Source organism: Eubalaena glacialis, chromosome 3, assembly GCF_028564815.1.
Source record: "Eubalaena glacialis isolate mEubGla1 chromosome 3, mEubGla1.1.hap2.+ XY, whole genome shotgun sequence".
Lineage (NCBI taxonomy): Eukaryota > Metazoa > Chordata > Mammalia > Artiodactyla > Balaenidae > Eubalaena > Eubalaena glacialis.
The window spans coordinates 112,336,786-112,360,123 of NC_083718.1; the positions used below are offsets into that span (position 1 = coordinate 112,336,786).

Sequence of the window (23,338 nt, forward strand, 5' to 3'; positions counted from 1 at the left end):
CCAGGGGTGAGCTTGTTACCCTCTCGCCTGCCCGCAGGGGTTTCCTCTTGTGCTACTCAGTGCGTTACAGCATAGCCCTGTCCTCCCTTGGCTGTGGCCTTCTTCCTCCCAGCCAGAGGCCTCGAGCTCCTAGCCCTCGCTCTGCCCTTCCTTTCCCTTCCCGTGGCCACTGCCCCAGGTCAGAGTCCTCCATCACTCCTTGCTGGCTTGTTGCTGACTGACCTCCCCACCTCCCTTCTCTCCCTCCAGAATGACCGGAGCTCCCTACCCAGGCACAGACTGGATTCCGTGCCACCCTTCCCGAGCTTCCCTAGCACTGACAGTCAGGTTCAGACACCTCAGCACAGCCTTCAGGACTTCATGATCTTGTCCTAAGCTGTGCTTCTTCCAGGAAATGCTTCTCAACTTGACTCAAGCCACACCGCGTGACTCAGTTTCCTGAGCCTGTAGGGGCACTTCCCTGCCCTTATGCATCTGCTGTTGTCACATCCTCTTGGAGGGCTTTTCCCTACAATTTTCAGCCTTTCAAAATCCTTCATCTCCAGTGATGCCCTCTCTGAGATCCTCCTTGAGCCCTTTTGTCAAAATTAATTATTCTTCACTCCAGCATGTTAAGGGTCCCATTGATGAATTATATTACAGTTGACCCTTGAACAACATAGGTTTGAACTGCATGGGTCCACTTATACACAGATATTTTTCAATAGTAAATACTACAGTATGTGGTCCGTGGTTGGCTGAATCTGTGGATATGGGGGAACCGTGGATATGCAGGGCTGACTATAATTTATATGCAGATTAGCCCCTCATTGTTCAGGTGTCAACTGTATTGTCTCTTTGAGTTCATAGTCAGGGATTGAGGCTTATGCATCTTTGTTTCTCTGAGTCTCTTATCTGGAGTAGGCACTTAAATATTTGTTGAATTGAAAGTAGGAAGGGCAGGTGTTAACATCCCTTGAGAATACACTGAGGTGAGGATAGCTTGCTGAAGGGCATTCTGAAGCACTTCGGCTCAATCTTGAAATAGATAGACCTTGGATAAGCAGAGAGGAAACAGGCTACTGGAGACACTGGAGCCAGGGTAACTCTGGTCCGTCGTCCTAGCCTGGAGGTAGACGTGACCAACACTGTGGGCCTTTGTACACGAAGAGGTTCTGTGGGGGACTTTGGGCACCATCATTCCCAAGAATGATCCAGGCCTGTCTATAAAGAAGGAAGGTGCTGATAGCTCGGACAGGTGAGAGTTCATAGCTATGAGTGTGTGCGCGAAGGGTGAGGGAATCCTCATCGGCTTACGTGTCCTGTGGTCAGGCCAGGAGGGCTGGGGAGTTTGGTTTCTTTTTTAATAATGATGATTAACATTGAATGAGTGCTGACAGTGTGCCAGGTACTGGCCAGACCCGGGAGGGGCCCACGTGGGGACTCAGTCCATTGTCTGCACCCGCTGGGAGGCAGGCCTTCTGTGCGGTCCCAGTTAGACACAGGGCAGACAGGCCTCACAATTACCAGTCTTGGCAAAGAGCTGAGGACAGGGTTCAGATTATATGCCTTGCGTGGAGGGTCTTCTTCCACCCAGCCGCCAGCACTCGGGTGTCTGTCTCTGTTGTAGGAACAGTGGATTGTGTGTGTGTGTGTGTGTGTGCATGTGTGTGCGTTGTCATTTGCTTCCTTTGCATACCCTGCTGTCTTTGTCCTGGTTCCACCTCTTACTCTACCAGCTTCTGGAGGGCTGTGTTCTTCTTGGTTGTCTCCAAGCCACGTCCCAAGTCCCCGGTTCCTTTGTGGAACTGTCTCTGCGGTGCTGCTAGTGAGTGATGATTTTCACTCAGCATCGTTCCCTTTGCAGTGGAAAGGGTGGTCTGTGAGGAACGGGGGCTGCAAGGCTTGAGAAGAGACCACAGTGCAAAGAAATGATCTCCTCACCAGGCTCGGGGAAGACCAGCGCTTTGGGCTTAGCTATGCAGCTGTGATCTCTAGACCAGTCTGATACCATGACTAGTGGTGCAGATTCTGGATCCTTATGTCTCCTGGGACTAGCCCGAATTTTTATTCAGTCTTGTGTTTCTTTATCTCTATATATTGGCCTTTAAAATGTCATATAATTTGGCTTAGATCAAAACCATAGTTTGTTTTTTAGGGGGCGGAGGTGCTCACGCTGCTCAGGGTGAACATTTCTGCTGCCGGTCACAGCTGGGACCAACTGTCGGGGCTGCTTTTGCACACAGCGTTTTCCTTTGCTTTCCATGATCCGAGCCCCCCAACCCTATTTTCTCTTCCTTCTCCACCCTTCCCACTCTTCCCTGACTATAGAGGCACCCATGTGCATTGCTCAACCCTGCTGGTGGCAAGCAGGTCCCTGACCCCTCTGGGGCACGGTTGTACATGGAGGTCCCCCCCCACCCCGCAGTGGCTTTCCTCTCCCGCTGAGCCCCTGATGTATGGAGGAGTAGCCCACCTCCTGACCCCTGACCCTGGCCGTCTTCGTTAATTAGCGAACATTGATTTATTTATAAGCAGCAGGTCTTTGACAGAAAGGATCTGTCCTCTCTCTCTGCGTAGCACAACTGAGGGGCTGGTCTGGCGCTGAAGGCGTTCTAGCAGCTGAGGAATTCCAGTCATCTTCACCTGTTCTTATCGTTTACAGGGTGGTGGGAATGCGTGAGCTAATTATCTAACATATTTGAACGTTTTCTCAAATGCATTTATTACTGAAACCTTGAGTCTTTCCTCAGTATTCTTTTTTGTTAGTCATGCTTTTCCATCGGCTTCAGTCATCTGAAGTAATAAAATGGCTCATGTGCCTCTAAAGTCTCTGAAATGTATTTGCCCTTTTCCGTTGGCGGATCTGCTGCCAACCCAGGAGAATTCTTCTGTAGGATGAAAAAAGGAGATGAGTAAACTGCCCATCGTATTAAATTTCACGAGTGATGCCACTCAGTGTTTGTCCTTTAACACTCTGTGAACATTTTCTTTTGTTATGTGGTCTATTTCCATTTCCTTTTGTAAGTGGGAAGTCAGTTCTGGTGCTTTTCTTAGATTTATACCTTCACTCTTTTCTTCCCCACTTAGAGTTGAGAATCATGGCTGCAGGAAAGTTTGCAAGCCTTCCTAGAAACATGCCAGTGAATCACCAGTTCCCCCTGGCCTCATCCATGGACCTCCTGAGCAGCAAGTCACCTCTCGCTGAGCATCGCACAGATGCCTATCAAGACGTGTCTATACACGGCACCCTTCCACGGAAGAAGAAAGGCCCTCCTCCCGTAAGGTCCTGTGATAACTTCAGTCACATGGGGACCCTCCCCCATTCCAAATCCCCACGACAGCACTCACCTCTGAGCCAGGACGTCATCCAGGAGCACCCACTGCAAGACTGGAAAGGCAAAACCTTCACCTTCAGGTAGCTTCTTTAATTTCATGAGTGAAAATGATTTGTTTTAAAGGGCTTTTTTTTTTTTAAGTCTTTTTTTAGGAAAAATGTCATATATGCATAAAGTAGAGAAGATAGGTTCATTAACTCCTGTGGACCCATCACCCAGCTTCAACAGTTACCAACTCATGGCCAAGCCTGCTTTGTCTGTACTCCCACCCACTTTCCTTCCTCTGGTATTATTTTGAAGCAAATCTCAGACCTCATTTTATCTGTAAGTATTTTGGTATGTGTCTTTCAAAGACAAGGACTCTTATTTTAAAAAACATAATAACCACAATATAAAAAACTGTAACATGAAAAGATGCTCAACATCACTAATCATTAGAGAAATGAAAATCAAAACTACAATGAGGTATTACCTCACACCGGTCAGAATGGCCATTATCAAAAAATCTAGAAACAATAAATGCTGGAAAGGGTGTGGTGAAAAGGGAACCCTCCTACACTGTTGGTGGGAATGTAAATTGATACAACCACTATGGAGAACAGTATGGAGGTTCCTTGAAAAACTAAAAACAGAACTACCATATGACCCAGCAATCCCACTACTGGGCATATACCCCGAGAAAACCATGATTCAAAAAGACACATGCACCCCAATGTTCATTGCAGCACTATTTACAATAGCCAGGTCATGGAAGCAACCTAAATGCCCATGGACAGATGAATGGGTAAAGAAGATGTGGTATGTATATACAATGGAATATTACTCAGCCATAAAAAGAAACAAAATTGAGTTATTTGTAGTGAGGTGGATGGACTTAGCGTCTGTCATACAGAGTGAAGTAAGTCAGAAAGAGAAAAACAAATACCGTATGCTAACACATATATATGGAATCTAAAAAAAAAAGAAAAAAAATGGTACTGATGAACCGAGTGGCAGGGCAGGAATAAAGATGTAGATATAGAGAGTGGACTTGAGGACATGGAGGGGGCGGGGCAGGGCGGGGAAGCTGGGGCAAAGTGAGAGACACATATTCACTACCAAATGCTAGTGGGAAGCAGCAGCATAGCACAGGGAGATCAGCTCGGTGCTTTGCGATGACCTAGAGGGGTGGGATGGGGAGGGTGAGAGGAAGGCTCATGGGGGAGGGGATATGGGGATGTATGTGTGCATGTGGCTGATTCACTTTGTTGTACGACAGAGACTAACACAGTATTGTGAAGCAATTATACTCCAATAAAGATCTATTTGAAAATAACTAACATCTAAAAAAAGAACCATTTCTTAATATCTTCCAGTATTTGAGAGTATTTTGAAGGCCAACTTCCTATATTATTAAGTCCCTCAAAAGGAACCACAGCATTTTTTTTTATCATAGCATCAGATTATGAACTATGTCCATCCAATTCTTATTTTTCTTTTTTATATTTTCAAAGAATTTATTACCCTTGACTTTTGCATAAGTCATGGCCTTTATTTTCCTAGCTCTACACAATATTATCATTAACCAGGACTTCTTATACACAGTGTTATCACTTTTATTACCCATTGTAATGAAAGATATGAGACACAAGTGAAATAAGATGCAAAATAAATTCCAGCCCAGTTCACAAAATGAGCCGCCAGCCATTCATTCAGCCTTACGTTTCTATAGCAACAAGCAGCAGCAGTTCCATAGCACCAGCATGTTACAGAACCTGCAGCCAGTCTAGGCACTGCAATTCACGTTCTCTATGTATTTAATTACATCCAGTTTGCAATATGAAAACCAACTGTAGGTGAAATGCCTGTGTATGTAAGTTACTATGGAAATATGGAGAGGGAAATGTTTAATTCCTTCTTGGAGGGAAATTGAAGTTCAGGGAAGGTTTCACATTTGATCTGTGTTTTAAGTAAAGAGAAGGTGTCCGCAGGTGTTGAAGAGGGGGAGGCACCTCCAGGTCAGGATGCAGTGTGAACAAAGCCAGGAAACACTGCTGCGAAAGCCCGGAGAACAGAAATTAAACTGCATGGTTGAAATAGGGTTTTTTGAAAGTGAGTCTTCAAAATCGTTTAAAACACTGCAAATGTATATCCATCTCACTGCGTAGAACTAGTATATCTTATTTCCTCAGAACAGAAGCCGTTGCTCCTCAGTCACTTCTCAATGACATATTTAGATGATTTCACTCCAGTTAATCTGCATTCATTTTCTTCCCATTAGACACTTTCCCCCTTTATAAAAATGACTATAACTCACAAAAGGCACTCGTCCATCCAGTTCTATAGAGATGCCAGGATGTCTATAAATCAGGAGCTGCCTCTCCTTGTGTAGGCGGCCCCCACTATCCAGAGCTTTCCTGTGAAACCTTCCATAAGCTGAAATGGTGTGAAATGAAGAAACAATTACCTTAGGACACATCTTGCTAACAGATGCACAAGATGAATGGAGATAAAGCCCAGGTGCTCACAGACAGTTCAAAGCTAGGGCAGCTTGCCGCTGAGACACTGAGTGTAGTTCCAGAGAAGGAGCTTGGTGGTGTCATTCTTGCTGCTGCACTGGGTGCACACTGCATCTGTCACAGCTTCCTGAAAACAGACACTGAACACTGTTTTCACTTTTCACCTTTTTTCACAAAAGCAAAAATCATCTTCAGATTTCTTTTGATTACTGAAATCAGGTACTAACGTAGGTCTTTTCCTAAAAGCTAAGTGATGTAAAGCAAACTTTCGAAAAGCAGGGATACCTGTATTTAGTTGTCAACATGCTGAAATAAAATTGTGTGTGGATGTATCATCGGGTCAGCTTCAGGATACTTTAGAACAAGAATTGATTTCTCCTTCTATCCACCAGGGACCTGGGTAAATAAGCCTCATTGTTGTAAAGGCTTCTTCTCTGCATCTATAATGGGCCTGGTTGTGACCCTGCTTGTTAGAGCTGGTTTAGAAACTCTGCACCCCTTTTCCTGTTGAGGAAGACCAGCAACCTGTGATGCTATCGGGTAAAGCAGGGGATGGTTTCTTCTGCTGTATCTCCTGGTGTCTCTCTTTTTGTCCTACCCTGTAGCAAGGAAAGCCATTTTGGTCCTAGCTCATTTATTTGTTCCATGCCTATATATTGAGCACCTGTGTTAATTAGAGTACATTGATTTTATAAGCACCATTGCTTCACCAGGAAAATTCTGCCGATTTCCTGTGTGTATCTTAGCTGAAGTGCTGGTCTGACATAGTAGACATTCTAGCTGTCAAATCATTGCCCTCTTACAGGGTGGGGAAATACGTGAACTAACAGGATAACAATGGAACATCAGAAACAGTGTCCTTCCAGAGCTAACATTGTAGTGAGGGACCCAGATAATAAATACAAGTAAATAAACAAGACAGTTGCAGATTATAGTCAGTGACGTAGAGGATCTAGAGTGATACGCTAGAGATTTATTGGGGTTGTATCTTTTCTTATAGGGTGGACAGGTCTCTGAGGAGAAGAACTCTCTGGGCCTAGGGAGAACAAGTGCAAGGAACCGGGGGTGGGAACAAGTTTGGCATGTTTGAAAAACCAAAACAAGCTGGGGTGACCTGCAGCTGGAGTGTAGCACGTTGAGAGGCGAATAGTACACATGTTGGGAAAGAGCTAGGCAGGCAAGAGTTCAGAATTATTTTTAGTTGTGTAATTGCAGTATTACAAGAAGCAAATAAGTGGAGGCCCAGATATTCTCCGGAGAAAGCATTGGAGAGTATGCAGGGTTTCTGACATCAAACCACAATGTTCCTCAACGTGTTCTGGGGGTCAGAAGGTTCTGTTCTGCGGAGTCTCGCCGGGTGGCCTGCTGATGACAGGTGCATGTGGAGATGCATGCCTGTGCACGGTAATGTTAATGTCGCATCGCTGGCACCTAACACTCTGGGATGCAGAAGCAGAGCCATCACTGCTCCCTCTTAGAAAGGTTATGAGGTAGCAAAGAAACATAACTTCTGGCTAGCCAAAATTAAGCACAAATGCCAGGCTGTACTATGTGGGGTCAGAACCAGCTGTTACCTGGCTTCCTGTGGCCACTTTTTATTCATTAAGTTAAACTCTATATTGAGCTAGGTATCCATGACGTACCACATAGAGACGGTTCACAAACTCGTTCCCTGAAGTTCTAAGGTCTAGGCTGGGTGTCTGCTCTTACCAGGGGAAACTCCCAGGGGCCGAGGGTGGTAATGGAGTCACCCTTTCTAGCTTGAGGACGTTCTCGATAAACACCCAAGGCCCAAGCTGTCAACCTGCCAGCAGTTCAAAGCTTTTTAACTTGAAAACTGACTTGGACGTAGATCAGATCTCAGTAAAAGATCTTATCGGAGGTGGACACAAGTCATGAGTTTCAAGTCCAGGCTGTGGAAGACTTAACAAGCCCTGCTGGTTTAGGTTTGTTTCTGATTCAGAATTACGTTCATCCAAATTCACATCTTTTTTCCTTAACTTAAAATATCTTATTGTTGAAGGTCAGTACAGAAGTAACAAATGCACATCCTTCAAAATGAGGCTGAGTGAGAAGGCGAGTGGCTCTGTGTCAAAGGATCATAAAGTCCTCTTCCCCTGCTCTGCAGTCTTGTTAATGTGTTCTATTTACCTGGCACGTTTTAAAAATATCCTGAGATGTTCCCAGTTTTGAGGAGTTCAAAGTACCGTATATTCTTTTTTTTTTTTTTTTTAATCCTTTTAAGTATTCCTAATAAGATTATGAGCTGTCTCACTTATTCTTTGGAACAATCCACAGTGTCAACAAGTAACATTTGTGAATGTGAAAAGCTGGGGACAAGATGTATGAATGAGAACCTGAGGCTTCAGAGCGGAGAGTGTGACTAAGGTGCTGGGCAGAACTACCGTGAGAGAGAAACAGCATTTCTGTTCCTAACTCAGCTCTGACAGCCCAGTGGAGCTGTGAAAACACCACCCACCCACCGCCCCAGCTCACTCACCACTGCAAACTGGGAGCCATATGTGTTTTAAAGTTAAGAGTTTTGGATCCCTGAGTCTAGGGATCTAAGACTAGTTAGGTCGACCTTTAACAAGGTTGTTGATTTTTTAAAAAATTCATTCATTCATTTTTGGCTGCGTTGGGTCTTCGTTGCTGTGCACGGGCTTTCTCTAGTCGCGGCAAGCGGGGGCTACTCTTCATTGCGGTTCGTGGGCTTCCCATTGTGGTGGCTTCTCTTGTTGCAGAGCACGGGCTCTAGGCGCGACGGCTTCAGTAGTTGTGGCACATGGGCTCAGTAGTTGTGGCGCACAGGCTTAGTTGCTCTGCGGCATGTGGGATCTTCCCAGACCAGGACTCGAACCCGTGTCCCCTGCATTGGCAGGCGGATTCTTAACCACTGCACTGCCAGGGAATTCCCAAGATTATTGGTTTATTCTTTCTTTCTTTTTCTTTTTTTTTTGGCTTTTTTCAGGTAAACTCTTTTGGCCTTACTTGTTTCTTTTCATAGTGCATTAGGGGTTAACTTCAGCTAAGAGTGACTTGCCCAGATGTCAAGTCTGCAAGCCTTCCATTCCATCACATTTGGTGTTGGCATGATGATGGTGGAGCCATCTTGGAGGACCCCACCCACTCTTCATGTGGACCCGCCTACACTCAGAGGGAAGCCCTTCAGACGGCACCTCCTTGTCTTGTGAAATACTCTGATAAGTTGCAAGTTCGCTGTTTTCCCAACAAACATGTTTGCCTTGTTAGTCATTAAAAAGTCACCTTTATTATGATTGAATATTAATTGAATACCCAACCTGTGGGAGGCCCCAGGGAAAGCAGAGGAAGTCTCCCCTTTGACCTAAAAATTTGCATTATTAAGCTGTCATATAAACATATGTCATATCCACATGAATTATTACCTCTTAACATTTTATAGTTTTAAAATATCTTAAAGGATATGTTCATAAATTGTCTTGTTTGAACATCATAACCTGTGTGAGGGACAGCAGATTTCATCGTTAGCAGCAGCAGCGTGTTGTCATCATTACAGTTGAGAAAATGGTTCAGGGATATTGAAGTACCTAAGATTAGACCCTAGTGGGTGACTGAGCTGGGATTAGGACCCGGAAACTACTGTAGGGACTTCCCCAGACACTGCGCTCTATAGCCTCCCGAGAAGGTTGGCCCTGCCTTGGGCATCCTCTGAGCTATCTTCTTGCATGGAAAGCTTCGGTCCCCAGGGTCTGACTGCAGCATCTCAGACACACCCCCTTGAGGAGGATAGAGCCTTGGCTGCCAAGAGTAGGCAGAAGGCAGGCCTGGAAGGGGAGTTGGTCTCCTCGTTCTGAGACCTGTATCTCTTGGCTTTGTTGTTGTCTTGGCTGCCCTTGGATGTACTTGTGGTTTTGAAAAGTAGCCAAAGCAAGAAGCCCGGAGCTCTTAAACGTGCTGCTTGATGTCACAGAACGAGCCTTTGTTCTGCAAGCAGAGCAAGGCTTCTCTGAGAGGTCTGCAGACGGGATTTCCTCTTGACATTAGCATTGTTTGACTGGTGTCCCTTTGATTCATCTATCTTCAAGGATGAATTTTTATTTCAATCTGGGACCTTCCTTGGGCTGAGAGGGGACCAGTTCCTGTTGTGAGAGGTCTGTGTTGCCAGGATAGCTGCAGGATCAGCACTTGGAGTCCACTGTGGGTCCTTTTCCTGCCTGTGGGTACGTGGAGGCACGCATTCCTGGGAACAGCTGCTGAGAGCCTAATTCCTTCTGCCCCTTGTGCTGTGGGAGCATGTGGCTGGACAATGTGGTGTTTCATTAATGTGCATGAGTGGAGCTGACTGACTAGTCACAAGTGTTTTAACTGATGGGGGCCACAAAGTCTGCAGAATTATCCCAAGTTAAAATCCGGTATCCTTTCCCAGGCAGTAAGTAACCTACCATGTCATGGTGTCAGCTCTTCAAAGTTAAAGAAAAAGTGTAAGGCACAGGATCTGTGCAGACCCTTCTCTAAACACTGTTTTAAAGACCTAACTCTGGGCTGTGTTGGTGCCCCCATCTGAAAAATTGTTTTGTCTGTTCCTCTTCAGAACCACCAAGTTCTATAACTATTGCTTTCTCCTTAGCAAAGCAAGATGTTCCCCCAGACATGCAAATAAATCACCCTTTAGCTCAAAGTTAATCAGAAGGCTCTGCAATGTGAAGGTCCACACACAAACATCTGCACATTATTTATACATGGGCATGTCTACTGTCTGCAAATTGGAAGCTTTTTGTGCACAGAGGAAAAGTTGGGTTTAGAGTTGAAAAAAATTTATTTAATAGACTAATAGATTCTATTTAATAGAAGGTACATTTATTGAGTTAGCAGAATGACCATGGCTTAACAGCCAAGAATGTCTCCAGAAAGTAATAGCCCATGCATTGAATTTTTATTTTTAAATTTTCCAGTTGAGTTTTACTAACATTTTGAAATGCTCCCTGGTGTTTGAGCGCAGCTGTTGTGGATGGGTTAGTGAATTCCGAGGAATGGTGCACGTCCAGGCTCCGGTGGCCCCTGGTGTGCTGAGGCCAGGAGCAGCTGGGTCAGAGGTGAGCTCAGCCCTGCTGGGCATCTTGTACCGGCCCAGGGTTGGGGGAGCCCAGAGAATGGGAAATGCCTGTAGGTCCACCAGCTGCCTGACAGTAGTCCTAAATCCTCTACTCACAGGGATGATTTCAGCCCTAAAGGCTGGAATCTGTGCATTCTCAGCTGTTCTGGGAAAAACGAAAGGACATTTTTTTTTAACTGATTGCAAACCGCAACCAAGAGAATGTTCAGAGAATTACACAAAGCTGTCCTTGTTGAGTGGAGCTGTTCAATATCTTCTCTTTCCCCCAACCCCTCACACCCCACCCCAACTGACTTGCTTTAAATCCTTTTTTTTCTGGCCTCCTGCATGCTGTTTGAGAAAAGTCAGGTTTTTTCAGTCTTCTGAAAGTCAGAAACTGTGAGTTTTTCACGCCCCTCAGTATAGGTTAAAGCATATTGTAAACAGAAGACGCTCTGCAGTTACAGACTACTCGTGTTCTTATCACATATGGATTTGGGAGCCATCCCAGCCTGGCGAGAGATGGGAGCTGGAGAAGCTGTAGTTACTCTCGTTGATTGGAAGGAGATGCCTTCCTGGGGCCTGGACTGGAGCCCCAGGAGTGATAAGCCCTCAGGCCACGGCCACCCTGCTGTTCACAGCTTTGTAATGCTGTCACCACCCAGTCTGTCTCTAAGAGACTAGCTGCAGGATTGCATGCAGAATTTCAAGCTGTCTCTCCTTTGAGGCCCCAAACACAAGCGCTGAGGGTATTCCTGTTTACGGATTGTGCTGTTATTGACAAATTATAGAAGGCTGAGAAACCTTCCACGTTGACCCAGCCTTTATGCAGAGGACTGTCCGTGGTTCCAGAATCACTTGCAAACATAGTAAGAGGCAAGAGGTGAGAACACGAGTCACATAACTGAGAGGTCTCAGTTCAGATGCCTGTTTATCCACTACTAGGTGTGTGAACTAGGGCAAGTTCTAAACTATAAAATGAGGGTGAAAATAATCCCCTCTGAGGAGTGCTGTGAAGATTTACTGGTCACTAAACATGAAGGCTCCACCGAACGTCAGCACTCTGACTTTCACTCTTGAGCCTGGTACTGCCTTCTGGGGGTCTGGGTGGAGCAGGTCACGTCCTTGCTCTCAGCTTCCACCTGATCATAGCTGTTTATTCTTCTCCTGCCAACTCTGCTGTGTGACGCCTGACCCTGAAGGCCACTGGTACTTTTGCTGGGACGTTGATTTAGCCCTGGACATCAAAGAAAGCTGCTAGCGACCTTGGTGCTGATTCCGGCAACCAGACTGCTAGCTTTGTGACCTTATGTAAGTTCCTTCACCTTTCTGAATCTCCACGTCCTCAAAGGGTGGCTTGGGGGTCAAATACAATCCCAAGTGAGGGCACCTAGCCCAGGACCTGGCATGAAGCAGGGGCTCAGATGTTGGTTTCTGCCCTTCCTTCCTCTTGGGAGGCTCCTAATCCTCGTGTGTAACCTGAGATCACGTTCCATGCCTGCGGCTAATGGGGGAGAAAGTTTCCCACGTGTTGACGGAGTCTGGCTGGAATCCCTCTACCTGGGTCTGCTCTGGGCTGCCCTACAGCAGTGCATCTTGGCCACCGCTCATGCTTACAGGTCTAACAGGTCTTACAGGTGCTTACAGCACCTACGGTGCACAGAAAGATCCACACACCATTGTGCTAAGACACAGAGCAGAGCCTCCCTTTGGTGGACTGGCCCAGCCCTTGTCTGATTGTCTGATTGTAGTACTTAATGTCAGTGTCTTCACTGTTTATTCTTTGATGAATATTTATTGAGCTTAGTTAGTGCCAGGTATTGTGCTAGGTACCAGGTACCCAGTGGAGAATAAAATAGATGTGGGCCCTGTCCTTAGGGAGTGCCCAGTTTATGGGGCATGCACACAAATGCATCAACAGATACATAACTGCAGAATGAGGAGGTGCAAGGAAGGTCACATCAGAGAGCCCTGAGTTCCTTGGATTGGGAGGAGGAAATGGCTCTCTGCAGGAGGGAACATTTGAAGATTTAATATAAAAAGAGAATGTAAAATACTTCATTAATATTTTTATGTTACTATGTATTGATAATTTTGAAATATTAGGTTAAAAGATTATTAAAATTAAGTTCATCCATTTCTTTCCAACTGGCGACTAGAAAAGTTTAAATTACATGTTTTTCACATTGTATTTCTATTGGACAGTACCGGTCTAGACCTCACTAAGGAGTTTAGATTTTCTCCCTAGGGCCAAGGGAAGCCTTTAAAGGGTTTTAAGCAAGGGAATAGCATGGTCTGATGCAGTTTTAGAAGATTCAGTGGAGAAGTGATTGATGGAAGAGGAGCTGGAGGGAGGGCAGGAGGCGATTGCAACAGTACGGGAAGCAGTGGGGTCTGCTCTGGTGTGGCAGTGGAGGAGATGAAGGTGGGTGGATTCAAGATCTGTTTTATAGGTAGAGTCTACCGGGCGTACTGAGGGTTAGTGGGATTGGGATGAGGGAGAGGGGCAGTCAAGTATGGCTCGGGTAGCTGAGGGCGGGGGGTGGGACCATTTACAGAGACGGAGAAGATTGGAGAGAGCAGGGCTTCGTTTGGTTGTTGGGCGGCTTTTTCCCGGGAGCAGGAGGTGACGGTAGATTGCAGGGAATCGAGACGTCTGTTTTGCGTGTGCGAAGTCTGAGATGTGTGTGTGTCCGAGTGGAGGTGTTAATCATAATACCAGTTGGTATTATGAGCCTGGAGCTGTGGGGAGAGGTCTGGGTCTTTATAACTTTTTATAAAAGTTATAAAGTTAGGAGTCTGCATAGAAATGATGTTAAAGCCGGAAAAGGATGCCGTCGGCAAAGGAGAGAGCTGTGTAAAGCATAAAGGGCAGGGCCCCTAGGACCCAGCGCTGAGGAATCCCGGCACAGACTGTTCTGGGGAGCCAGCAGAGGGGGCTGGGCGTTTGGTGGGGAGCAGAGAAATGAGGCAGGAGCCGCAACGGGGTTGGTGTTCAAAGGAAGGTGGGTTTTTTTTAAGATGAGAGACAAAATTCAATAGGAAAATATCTAATCTTTTAAGCATATAATGAAACAAAGCACATTTTTTCATTACTTGATTCATTTTAAAAAACGTTTTTGATTTGATTAAAGCAGACATGTCCCCGGGGCCCCCTCCCTGTGGGCCTGTGTCAGCAGCAAGGTGATTAAGCCCGCAGTTCCTTCCGCGACGGGTCTACACGTTCCCTGACAGCTCTGTGGGCAGAGGAGGTACATGGATGACTGTGGTTGGCATTCAGGCTTGTGCCTGAGGGGTGAGGGCTGCTTTTCCAAGGTGCCTGCCCTGGAAAAGGGGCCTAGGGTGTATGTTCCTATATATGTTTGGTTGAGTGAGATCTTTCCTTGCAGAGGCTCTGAGGACATTTGCTCAAAACCATAGCACTTGTATTCTGCCTTTGAGTTAGTTGAGAAGAAACCTTTACAAACACAGTCCTTTAGAAGGGGATGAGGAATGGTTGGGGGCAGGGTGGCTGGGGCAGGTGGGAGCGGAGGAAGGGCAGATAGATACCAGCCAAACAAAGCATCTGCTTTTATCAAAAGTGCTGTGTTTGGGCTTAGCCAGCCCGAAGCCTGATGATTCACTGATTCCAGACCCTCTGTGCCTGCCAAGAGACATAGTGGCCTTGATACGGCTTTTCTTGTTGTTACTCTATTCAGTTTGACTGACTGCCGCCAAGTTAAGATTTCAACAGTGGCTTTTAACTTAATGCTGTCCTAGAATTCTGCCGAGCACAAGTTAACCCATGACCGAGTCAAATCTTCATCAACCCGTACCACTTTGTATTAGCCTTGGATTCCTGTAGAGACTCACCACAGTGTAATACGCAGGATATTTAAATGGTGCTGTTTTAACATGATTAGGGAATCCGCCTGAGGAGGCGGTTTAATTGCCATCCTTTTAGAATATGTCATGAACACATTCATCAGGCATGGCTGTATTTTCAGATGAGATAGAAACTGACTCATAGAAGCAGGAATTGGCTGCTGAAGTGAAAGAAGCAGGAGTCTGAGAAGCAACCAGGCCTTGGGACCTCTGGTAGCCAGGGAGAGAATCGTGTCCTCATCCACAGTCTACCCCGGGCTCTAGGAGGAAAGATTCCCCAAGTTGAGGGAAATAATAAAAAGGATCTCATGGTCTGAGGCTCTGAAAGGGAAACACATTTCAGGACAACTGACAACAACACGCTGCCCACAGTTCAAAGGAGGAACAGGTATGTGACCATCCAGGGAGCTCTCTTGTTTAAGGATGTGTAGGAAGAACTGTCTCCAGCCTGGACTGATCCATTTACAGGATCCCCCCAGTGTGGTCTGATGAGCCAGGGCCGATCTGATGCATTCATTCACACGTATGTTGAGCATCTGTGTGTCAGGCTGTATGCTAGACATTCAAAGACAGTCCAGGGCTTTTGTCCAGTTGAGGAGCTCATGGCCCAGGGAGAAGGGGATGTGGGTTTGGAGCCATTTGAGCTTACCTGCACCTGTTCTCGCTCTTTGCTGCTGACCTAACTTCCCATCCACAGTGTAGCTAGCTAGCCCTCTGTATCACTCCACTAGCTTGATAAGCAATGCTGCTTTTCTTGACCTCTGACCCTAACATCTTTCCAGGTATCGTGTTACTTTTTCTCCTTGACCAGGTGATTGCAGGCTGTGCTTTCTAGGTAACCCTTCCCTCAGGGCATGCCTCGTCTGTGCCGCCACTTCCTCTGTGCTGTTCTGGCCTTGGCCCCAGACTTAGGAAAGGTTGCGCCATGCAACCGAGGCCCATATCAGAGGGTGGCTTCTGGGCTGTGAAAGAACCAGAGTGCGGAGTGAGCAGAGGATTGTGAAAAATGCTACAGGTAACAAAAAGGGCTTTCAAAAATTATGTTTGGAATAATAAAACCAAAGAGAGGGGGGATGTGAGAGAAACCAAACTGCTGAGCTTGTTTGGCTTGCATTTTTTCTGCCATGGAAATGACTTCTCTGATTGGAAAGGGTAGGATAGAGGTGAAGGAAGACAGTAGATGAGGCCATGACAAGAGGCTGTGATGCTCCCAAATGAGGTGAAGCCCCAAAACCCAAGAAGACAGAGGGAGCTTGAGGCTGAGACCATCAAACCAGCACACAACGTTGGAGAAATGTTGGCATCACCAAGAGCGACAGGAAAGATGCAGATAGATAAGTATTTAAATTTCAAAAACAGAACTAGGGAGATAAAATGAATCTATAAAATGGTAAGATTGACATCCTCAAGAAATATTCTAAAAAGGATTATTAGGACAATGATATTTGAACACTTGGTGAAGGAAGCAACAGCCATTAATAATTAGCAGGGCTTTGCCAAAAGCAAGTCAGACTAGATTAACTTTCGTTCCTGGGGTTACTTCGTTGGTAGATTAGAGGAATGTTGAGAAAGTGTGTATGGAAATGTCAATCATCGGTGATATCCTTAGGATGAGAGAGATTCGGGCCAGATGATGGTACAGAAAGCACGCTGTAGGCTGTGTCCGTAGCCCCTTTCTAGCCAACTTTAAAATATCTTTTAGACAGTGGTACTGACATAAAGATCACATTGGTGGATGGTATGAATCTTGGAGGAATAACTAATGTCAAAGTGACAGAAGTAAGATCCAAAACAGATCTTGGCGTTTTGAAACAACAGACCAAACCTACCTAGAAGGACTATGGGGAGAGACAAAGACTTGCACTAGAGTCCAAAAAACAAAGTAAAAGTATGGGGTTTGGCTTAATAGCCACATGTGAAAAAATATTTCAGGATTTAGGTAATTGCAGCCTCAGAATGAGTCAGCAGTATATTATGGTTGTCAAAAAAGCTAATGTGATTTTAGAAGCATTAATTGAAGTTTAATAATCAGACCAAGGGAAGTGGTCACACTTGGCTGCCCAGATCCCATCTGGTGAATTGTTTTTAGGTCTAAACAACAGAAATGGAAGATGAATTCCCCCACTACAGAGCAGTGAGCTTCTGTCTAGACCACTCATCTGCTCTAAAGCAGATCTGTTGGCTTAATCATTAAGGAATACCCCTCAGGTTCTTTGTATTAGTGAAAAGGAACGCCTCATGTCACGTGTTAACCCTGGGAGGAGAATAGAAAATAAGCACCAACCTTAATCCTGTCAGCTGCTAGTGAGCCTCCTTTAACAAATAAGAAATATGTCTTGAGATGTGGGAGAGTAAATCTCATATTTACTTTGCAAGGTGATGAAACAAAATATATTCTCTTAAGTGTACATCTAGAAGTGTTATAGTTCTCTGTTTTTAAAGCTACATCCCAGAAAAGGGAACCCTCTTGCACTGTTGGTGGGAATGTAAATTGATACAGCCACTATGGAGAACAGTATGGAGGTTCCTTAAAGAACTAAAAATAGAATTACCATATGACCCAGCAATCCCACTGCTGGGCATATACCTAGAGAAAACCATAATTCAAAAAGACACATGCACCCCAATGTTCATTGCAGCACTATTTACAATAGCCAGGTCATGGAAACAACCTAAATGCCCATCGACAGACGAATGGATAAAGGAGATGTGGAACATATATACAGTGGAATATTACTCAGCCATAAAAAGGAACGAAATTGGGTCATTTGTAGAGACGTGGATGGACCTAGAGACTGTCATACAGAGTGCAGTAAGTCAGAAAGAGAAAAACAAATATCGTATATTAACACATATATGTGGAATCTAGAAAAATGGTACAGATGAACCAGTTTGTAAGGCAGAAATAGAGACACAGATGTAGAGAACAAATGTATGGACACCAAGGGGGGAAAGTGGCGGGTGGCGGGTGGTGGTGTGATGAATTGGGAGATTGGGATTGACATATATACACTAATATGTATAAAATAGATCACTAATAAGAACCTGCTATATAAAAAATAAATAAATAAAATAAAATTCAAAAATTCAAGAAAAAAGCTACATCCCTTTTTCAAAAGCACAATCATATGCATATTTTATTATATTTTATAATTAATTCCATAATTGGCTTTTTGGGGTGATTTCTCTTTTTTTCCCCTTGGGCGGCTTCTTTTTTTTTTTTTTCTTTATCGAAGTAGACTTGATTTAAATGTGGACAGGCTACATCCCTTTTTTAATTAGCAAAGCAATGCACATAATATGCCCCCACCTAGAGTGAGAAAGTAACTCTTTATTGAGACTTTAATGTGATTCCCAGTATCAGCAGAGAAACTGTCCATCTAACTACACACTAGCTCATATTTTTCCAAGTGATATCATATCTCTACCCACCAGGCCAACCCTGTTTTAACCATCTATTTCTTCATTTTCCCATAAACAGCTGGAAATGGCCCTGTAGTACACTCTCTGTCCTCTTGGTTATCTCCCTGATTAACCTCCTCCCTGGCATTTCAAATGTGTCCAGAGAGATTCGTTTTCAGCTGAAGCAGCCAGCCTCTCAAGACCACTTTGAAAACATCTAGTCTCAGTGGGGCTGGGGAGCCAGGCGCTGCCCTGACAGCAGTGACCTTCCATTGCTGAGGGAGTTCTGTGAGGCCATCATGGCTCAGTCACAGGCCTGTGGCTAACTTATCTCCTTCATGTGGAGGCCCATCAGTCCAAGAACAACATTTCTCTCTTGTTCCTTCTCTCTCTCTCTCCAGTGTTATTCTTCCCTTGGTGAACCCATGGAGTGTGGTGGATGGGAGGGGTTAGATTCTAGATCTTCTGCGCACGCGCACACACACACACACACACACACACCCTCATACTCGTTCATTCATTCAAACCAACATTGATTGAGCAACTGTGCTCTGGGGATAGAGGTGAATAAAATAAAATATGGTCCCTATTCTCAGTGAGATCATAGCCCAGTAAGGGAGATAGACAGGAGTACACATACCGTATTGAATTATAATTATTTGTTATAATAAGGTTTTATAATGCATAGAAAATAAGTGCTGAGGAGATGTATTAATTCTGTGGGTTGGTGCTGGGGAGGGAGGAAAGCAGGGGAAAGAGTGGTCAGAGAAGATGGGAATGAATAGGAAGACGATGGGGACTCTAGGCTTCTTGGTTCAGGGAATTCCAAATAGTTTGGATTTGTTGGAATGAAAGGAGCAAGGTGAGAAGATGAGGCTGGTGAGATGGGCAAGGTCTTTGAACCCTGGATATCGTCTAATAAAATTTAAAATGAGAATGCTAGACTCTCCCACGTGTTAATCTTACCTGAAAGAACATGTGGTCTAGTCAGGAATATCGTCCGGTGGAAGCAAAATCTTAGTAGATTCAAAGCCTGTTGCTGTCTCTTCCTTGCCCCATTGCTCCATCCCCACATCTCCTCAAGATGTTGAGATGTTAATTGAGCTTCATGCTGGAGAACAAAGGGTGACTGACAGCTCTGGGTTCCAAGGCCATATCCACATGCAAAGAGGCTAAGGTTGCCAATGAAGGGCGAACTTTCTCCTGGTCATTGGGTTCACCCTTCCTGATTGTTGATGTGCCCTGGTACATGCGTTGGTTAAAAATGGTGAACCAGCAGACCCCTAGGCTGCAGTTTTGGTCTTCCTTGGCCCTACTAGTACCTGTAAACAGAGAGACAGCCTGCTGGTCACACCCATCTTAAGTCTTTTTGTGCTGCATTTCAGTTAAATGTTCTAGGAATGAGTTCATTTGTGATGAATGAACACCCATAAGCAAGAACTCCATCCCAGACATGTAAGCCTCCTAGTCCCTGACCTGAGTAAGTTTTAAGTTGAAGATTTTTGCACAGTGCTTTCATATCCAGGAACCCTGCTCTACTTAGCAGCTTTGTATAGACTCTCTGTGTGTTCTACAGTCATCATTTGTGAATCATGACAGTTTTGTTCTCCCTTTTCCAATTCTTATACCTTTTATTTCTTTTGTTTACTTAACGGCACTGACTAGGGCCTCCAGGACAGTGGTGCACAGAAGCAGTAATTGTGGACATCCTTGTCTTCCTTCTGATTGATTGATTGATTTTGTCAATGATTCTCATACTTCACCATTAAGAATGAGGTTTTTCATAGGTACACTTGTCCTTTTTTATTTCTAGTTTGTGAAGAGTTAGCTTTTTCCCTGCTGAGATCATGAAAAGATGATGATATTTTTTAAAATCCTTTCCCCACCCCCATCAATTAGAAGCCCAAAATGATTTTTCTCCTTTAATCCTTTAATGTTAATGTGGTGGATAGATTTTCTCATGTTAAACTGACCCTATATTCCTGGAGTCAACCCAGTTTGATTATGATGTATTTTTGTACATTCTTGGATTAGTTTTGTCAATATTTTGTTTAGGATTTTTTTCATATCTATTCATGTGTGAGATTAGCCTAGGCTACCTTTTCTTTCTTTTATTGACCTGGTGTGCTTTTGATATCAAAGTTATAGTATCCTCTTTTTCAAGTCTCTTGAAAAGTTTATGTAATTTTCAAAGTAATAAGTTCCAAAGTTTGGCAGAACTTCCTGGTTAGAAAAACCATCCAGGTCTGTAGATATTGAACAACTGATTCAAGTTTTTAATCATTATAGGACTCTTCAGATTTTCTGTTTGAGCCTATTTTAGTATTATTTTTCCAGGAATTTGTTTTTCCTAAGCTTTCAAATTTATTGGCATAAGAGGTTCATAGTATTCTCTTACAGGGCTCTCTTGTTATCTATGATTACGCTCCCACTTCATTTCTCTATTGTTTTGTGCCTTCTCTCATTTTCCCCCTGGATTATATCTGTCAGAGGTTTATTTTACTAGGCTTCTGAAGAACCAGGCTTCATTTGTTGCTTCCTTAATGTATCATTTTTTAAAAATTTAATTTCTGCTCTTTTTATCTTTAGTCTTTTTTTAATGTTTGTTCTGTTCTCTTAAGCTGGACACTTAATTAATTTCAGTCTTTCTTTTCTAAAAGTAAGCATTTAAGTCTCTACGTTTCCTCCAAAATACCACTTTAACTGTATCCTACAGGTACTATATCCTCCATTCTGAAAATCTGTCTTGTGAGTTTAATCTGGTCAACAGTTACCATGTTTGGTGATACATTTGGGTTTATAGCTGCCTCTTATTCTGTATGTCTGTACTGTTTGTACATTTTTTTTAACCTATGGGTTTTTTAAATTGCCTTATTTTAAATTGTCTTTTAAAAAATACTCTATTCCTATTCACTTAGTGGTTATATTAAAAATACTTTTATATGACTTTAAACAACATAATAAAGTGAAACAATACCTCTCCTTTTTCCTGAGCAATGCAGGACTTAGAACATAAGCTTTGGGTACCTTCCACTTGGCTCATACATCAATGTTGCCTTGTGTTTTAGTTTGTCTTTTTAAATTGTGGTAAAATACACATACCATAAAATTTACCATCTTAGCCATTTTTAAGTGCACAGTTCAGTAATGTTAAGTACATTCACATTGTTGCACAACCAGTCCCCAGAACTCTTTTCATCTTTATTTTATTTTATTTATTTTTATTGGAGTATACTTGCTTTACAATGTTGTGTTAGTTTCTGCTGTACAATGAAGTGTATCAGCTATATGTATACATATATCCCCTCCCTCTTGGACCTCCCTCCCACCCTCCCATCCCACCCATCCCACCCATCCCACCCATCTAGGTCATCACAGAGCACCGAGCTGAGCTCCCTGTGCTATACAGCAGGTTCCCACTAGCCATCTATCTATTTTACACATGGTAGTGTATTTATGTCAAACCTAATCTCCCAATTCATCCCACCCTCCTCTTCCTCCCCGTGTCCCCACGTCCGTTCTCTACGTCTGCATCTCTATTCCTGCCCAGCAAATAGGTTCATCTGTACCATTTTTCAAGATTCCACGTATATGCATTAATATAAGATATTTGTTTTTCTTTTTCTGACTTACTTCACTCTGTGTGACAGACCTGAAACTCTGCACCCATTAAACAACAACTCTCCATTCTCTCCTCCCCTGCCCCTGGCAACCACCATTATACTTTCTGTCTCTATGATTTTGACTACTCTGAGTATCTTATATAAGTGAAATCATACAGTTATTTGACTTTTTGTGACTGGCTTATTTCACTTAGCATAATGTCCTCAAGGTTCTTCCATATTGTAGCATGTGTCAGAATTTTCTTCCTTTTTAAGGCCAAATAATATTCCATGGTATATATACCACATTGTGTATATACCACATCTTGTTTATGCGTTTATCTACTGATGGACACTTGGATTACTTCCACCTTTTGGCTTCTGTGAATAATGCTGCTATGAACATGTGTGCACAAATATCTCTTCAAAATCTTGCTTTCAGTTTTTGGGGGTATATGTTCAGAAGGCAAATTGCTGGATCATGTAGTAATTCTACTTTTAATTTTTTGAAGAACCACCATACTGTTATTAGATATTTGTCTTATTTTGCACTATCAGTGCTGGTTTAGAGTTGCCTACGTGTTTACCAGTTCTTCGTGCATCATTCAGTCTTAGATCTTAAGCTTTCCTTCTGGCATCCTTTTCCTGCTTCCTGAAGGGTATTTTCTATTTTCATTTGTCTCAAATTGTCTTTATTCACCCTTGTTCTAGGTAGTTTGCTGGGCAAGAAATTTTGTGCTCCTCACTTTCCCTTTTGACTGATGAAAATCTGCTGTCAGTCTAATTGTCATTGTTCTCAGGGAAGCCTTTCTTGGCTCTTCTGCTGCCTTTAAGATCTTCTCTTTGTTTTTGGTGGTCTGTAGTTTCATTACAATGTGTTTATTTTTGTTTACACTGCTTAGGACTCATGGGATGCCTGAATCTGATCATTAGTATCTTTCATTAATTTTGAATATTTCCCATCATTATTTCATTGACTATTGCTTTTTGCCTTTCTCCCAATTCTCTCCTTCTAGAGTTCTGGTTAATTAAGCCTTCTCATTCTACCTTCAATGTCTCTTTTGTATTATTCTTCGCCTTTTCTCTCTGAGCTGTGTTTTGTATAATCTCTTTATATATTTGTTTTAATTCATAAATGTTTTCTCCAGTCATGTCTAAGTTATTTAGAAGGTTATCTTTATGTTTCTTTATATCTAGATATTTTGATCAATTAGCTTTTTATTTCTAGAAGTTATAGTAGATTATTTTTATGTCTGCCTATTTCTTCTTAGGTCACTTTTTTATTCCATCTTGAACACTTCTCTTTTTTCTTTTCTTTTTTTTAAAATTAATTTATTTATCTATGGCTATATGTTGGGTCTTCGTTTCTGTACGAGGGCTTTCTCTAGTTGTGGCAAGCGGGGGCCACTCTTCATCGCGATGCGCGGGCCTTTCACTATCGCGACCTCTCTTGTTGCGGAGCACAGGCTCCAGACGCGCAGGCTCAGTAATCGTGGCTCACGGGCCTAGTTGCTCCGCGGCATGTGGGATCTTCCCAGACCAGGGCTCGAACCCGTGTCCCCTGCATTGGCAGGCAGATTC

At 43.7% G+C, this 23,338-nt stretch overlaps 1 protein-coding gene across 4 annotated transcripts in view; it reads left to right on the top strand.

The window, feature by feature from the left end:
* The window catches only part of BCAR3 (BCAR3 adaptor protein, NSP family member), a 201,306-nt gene that overhangs the window by 90,691 nt on the left and 87,277 nt on the right, over positions 1 to 23,338 (top strand). For 3 of the 4 annotated variants that reach the window (XM_061183870.1, XM_061183872.1, XM_061183871.1), the window contains exon 2: positions 3,070 to 3,397. The exons of the other annotated variant lie outside the window; for it this stretch is intronic. In XM_061183870.1, coding sequence (XP_061039853.1) covers positions 3,081 to 3,397 — 317 coding nt within the window. In that variant the 5' untranslated portion in view covers positions 3,070 to 3,080. The remainder of the gene's footprint in view (positions 1 to 3,069; positions 3,398 to 23,338) is intronic. 4 annotated transcript variants of the gene reach the window in all.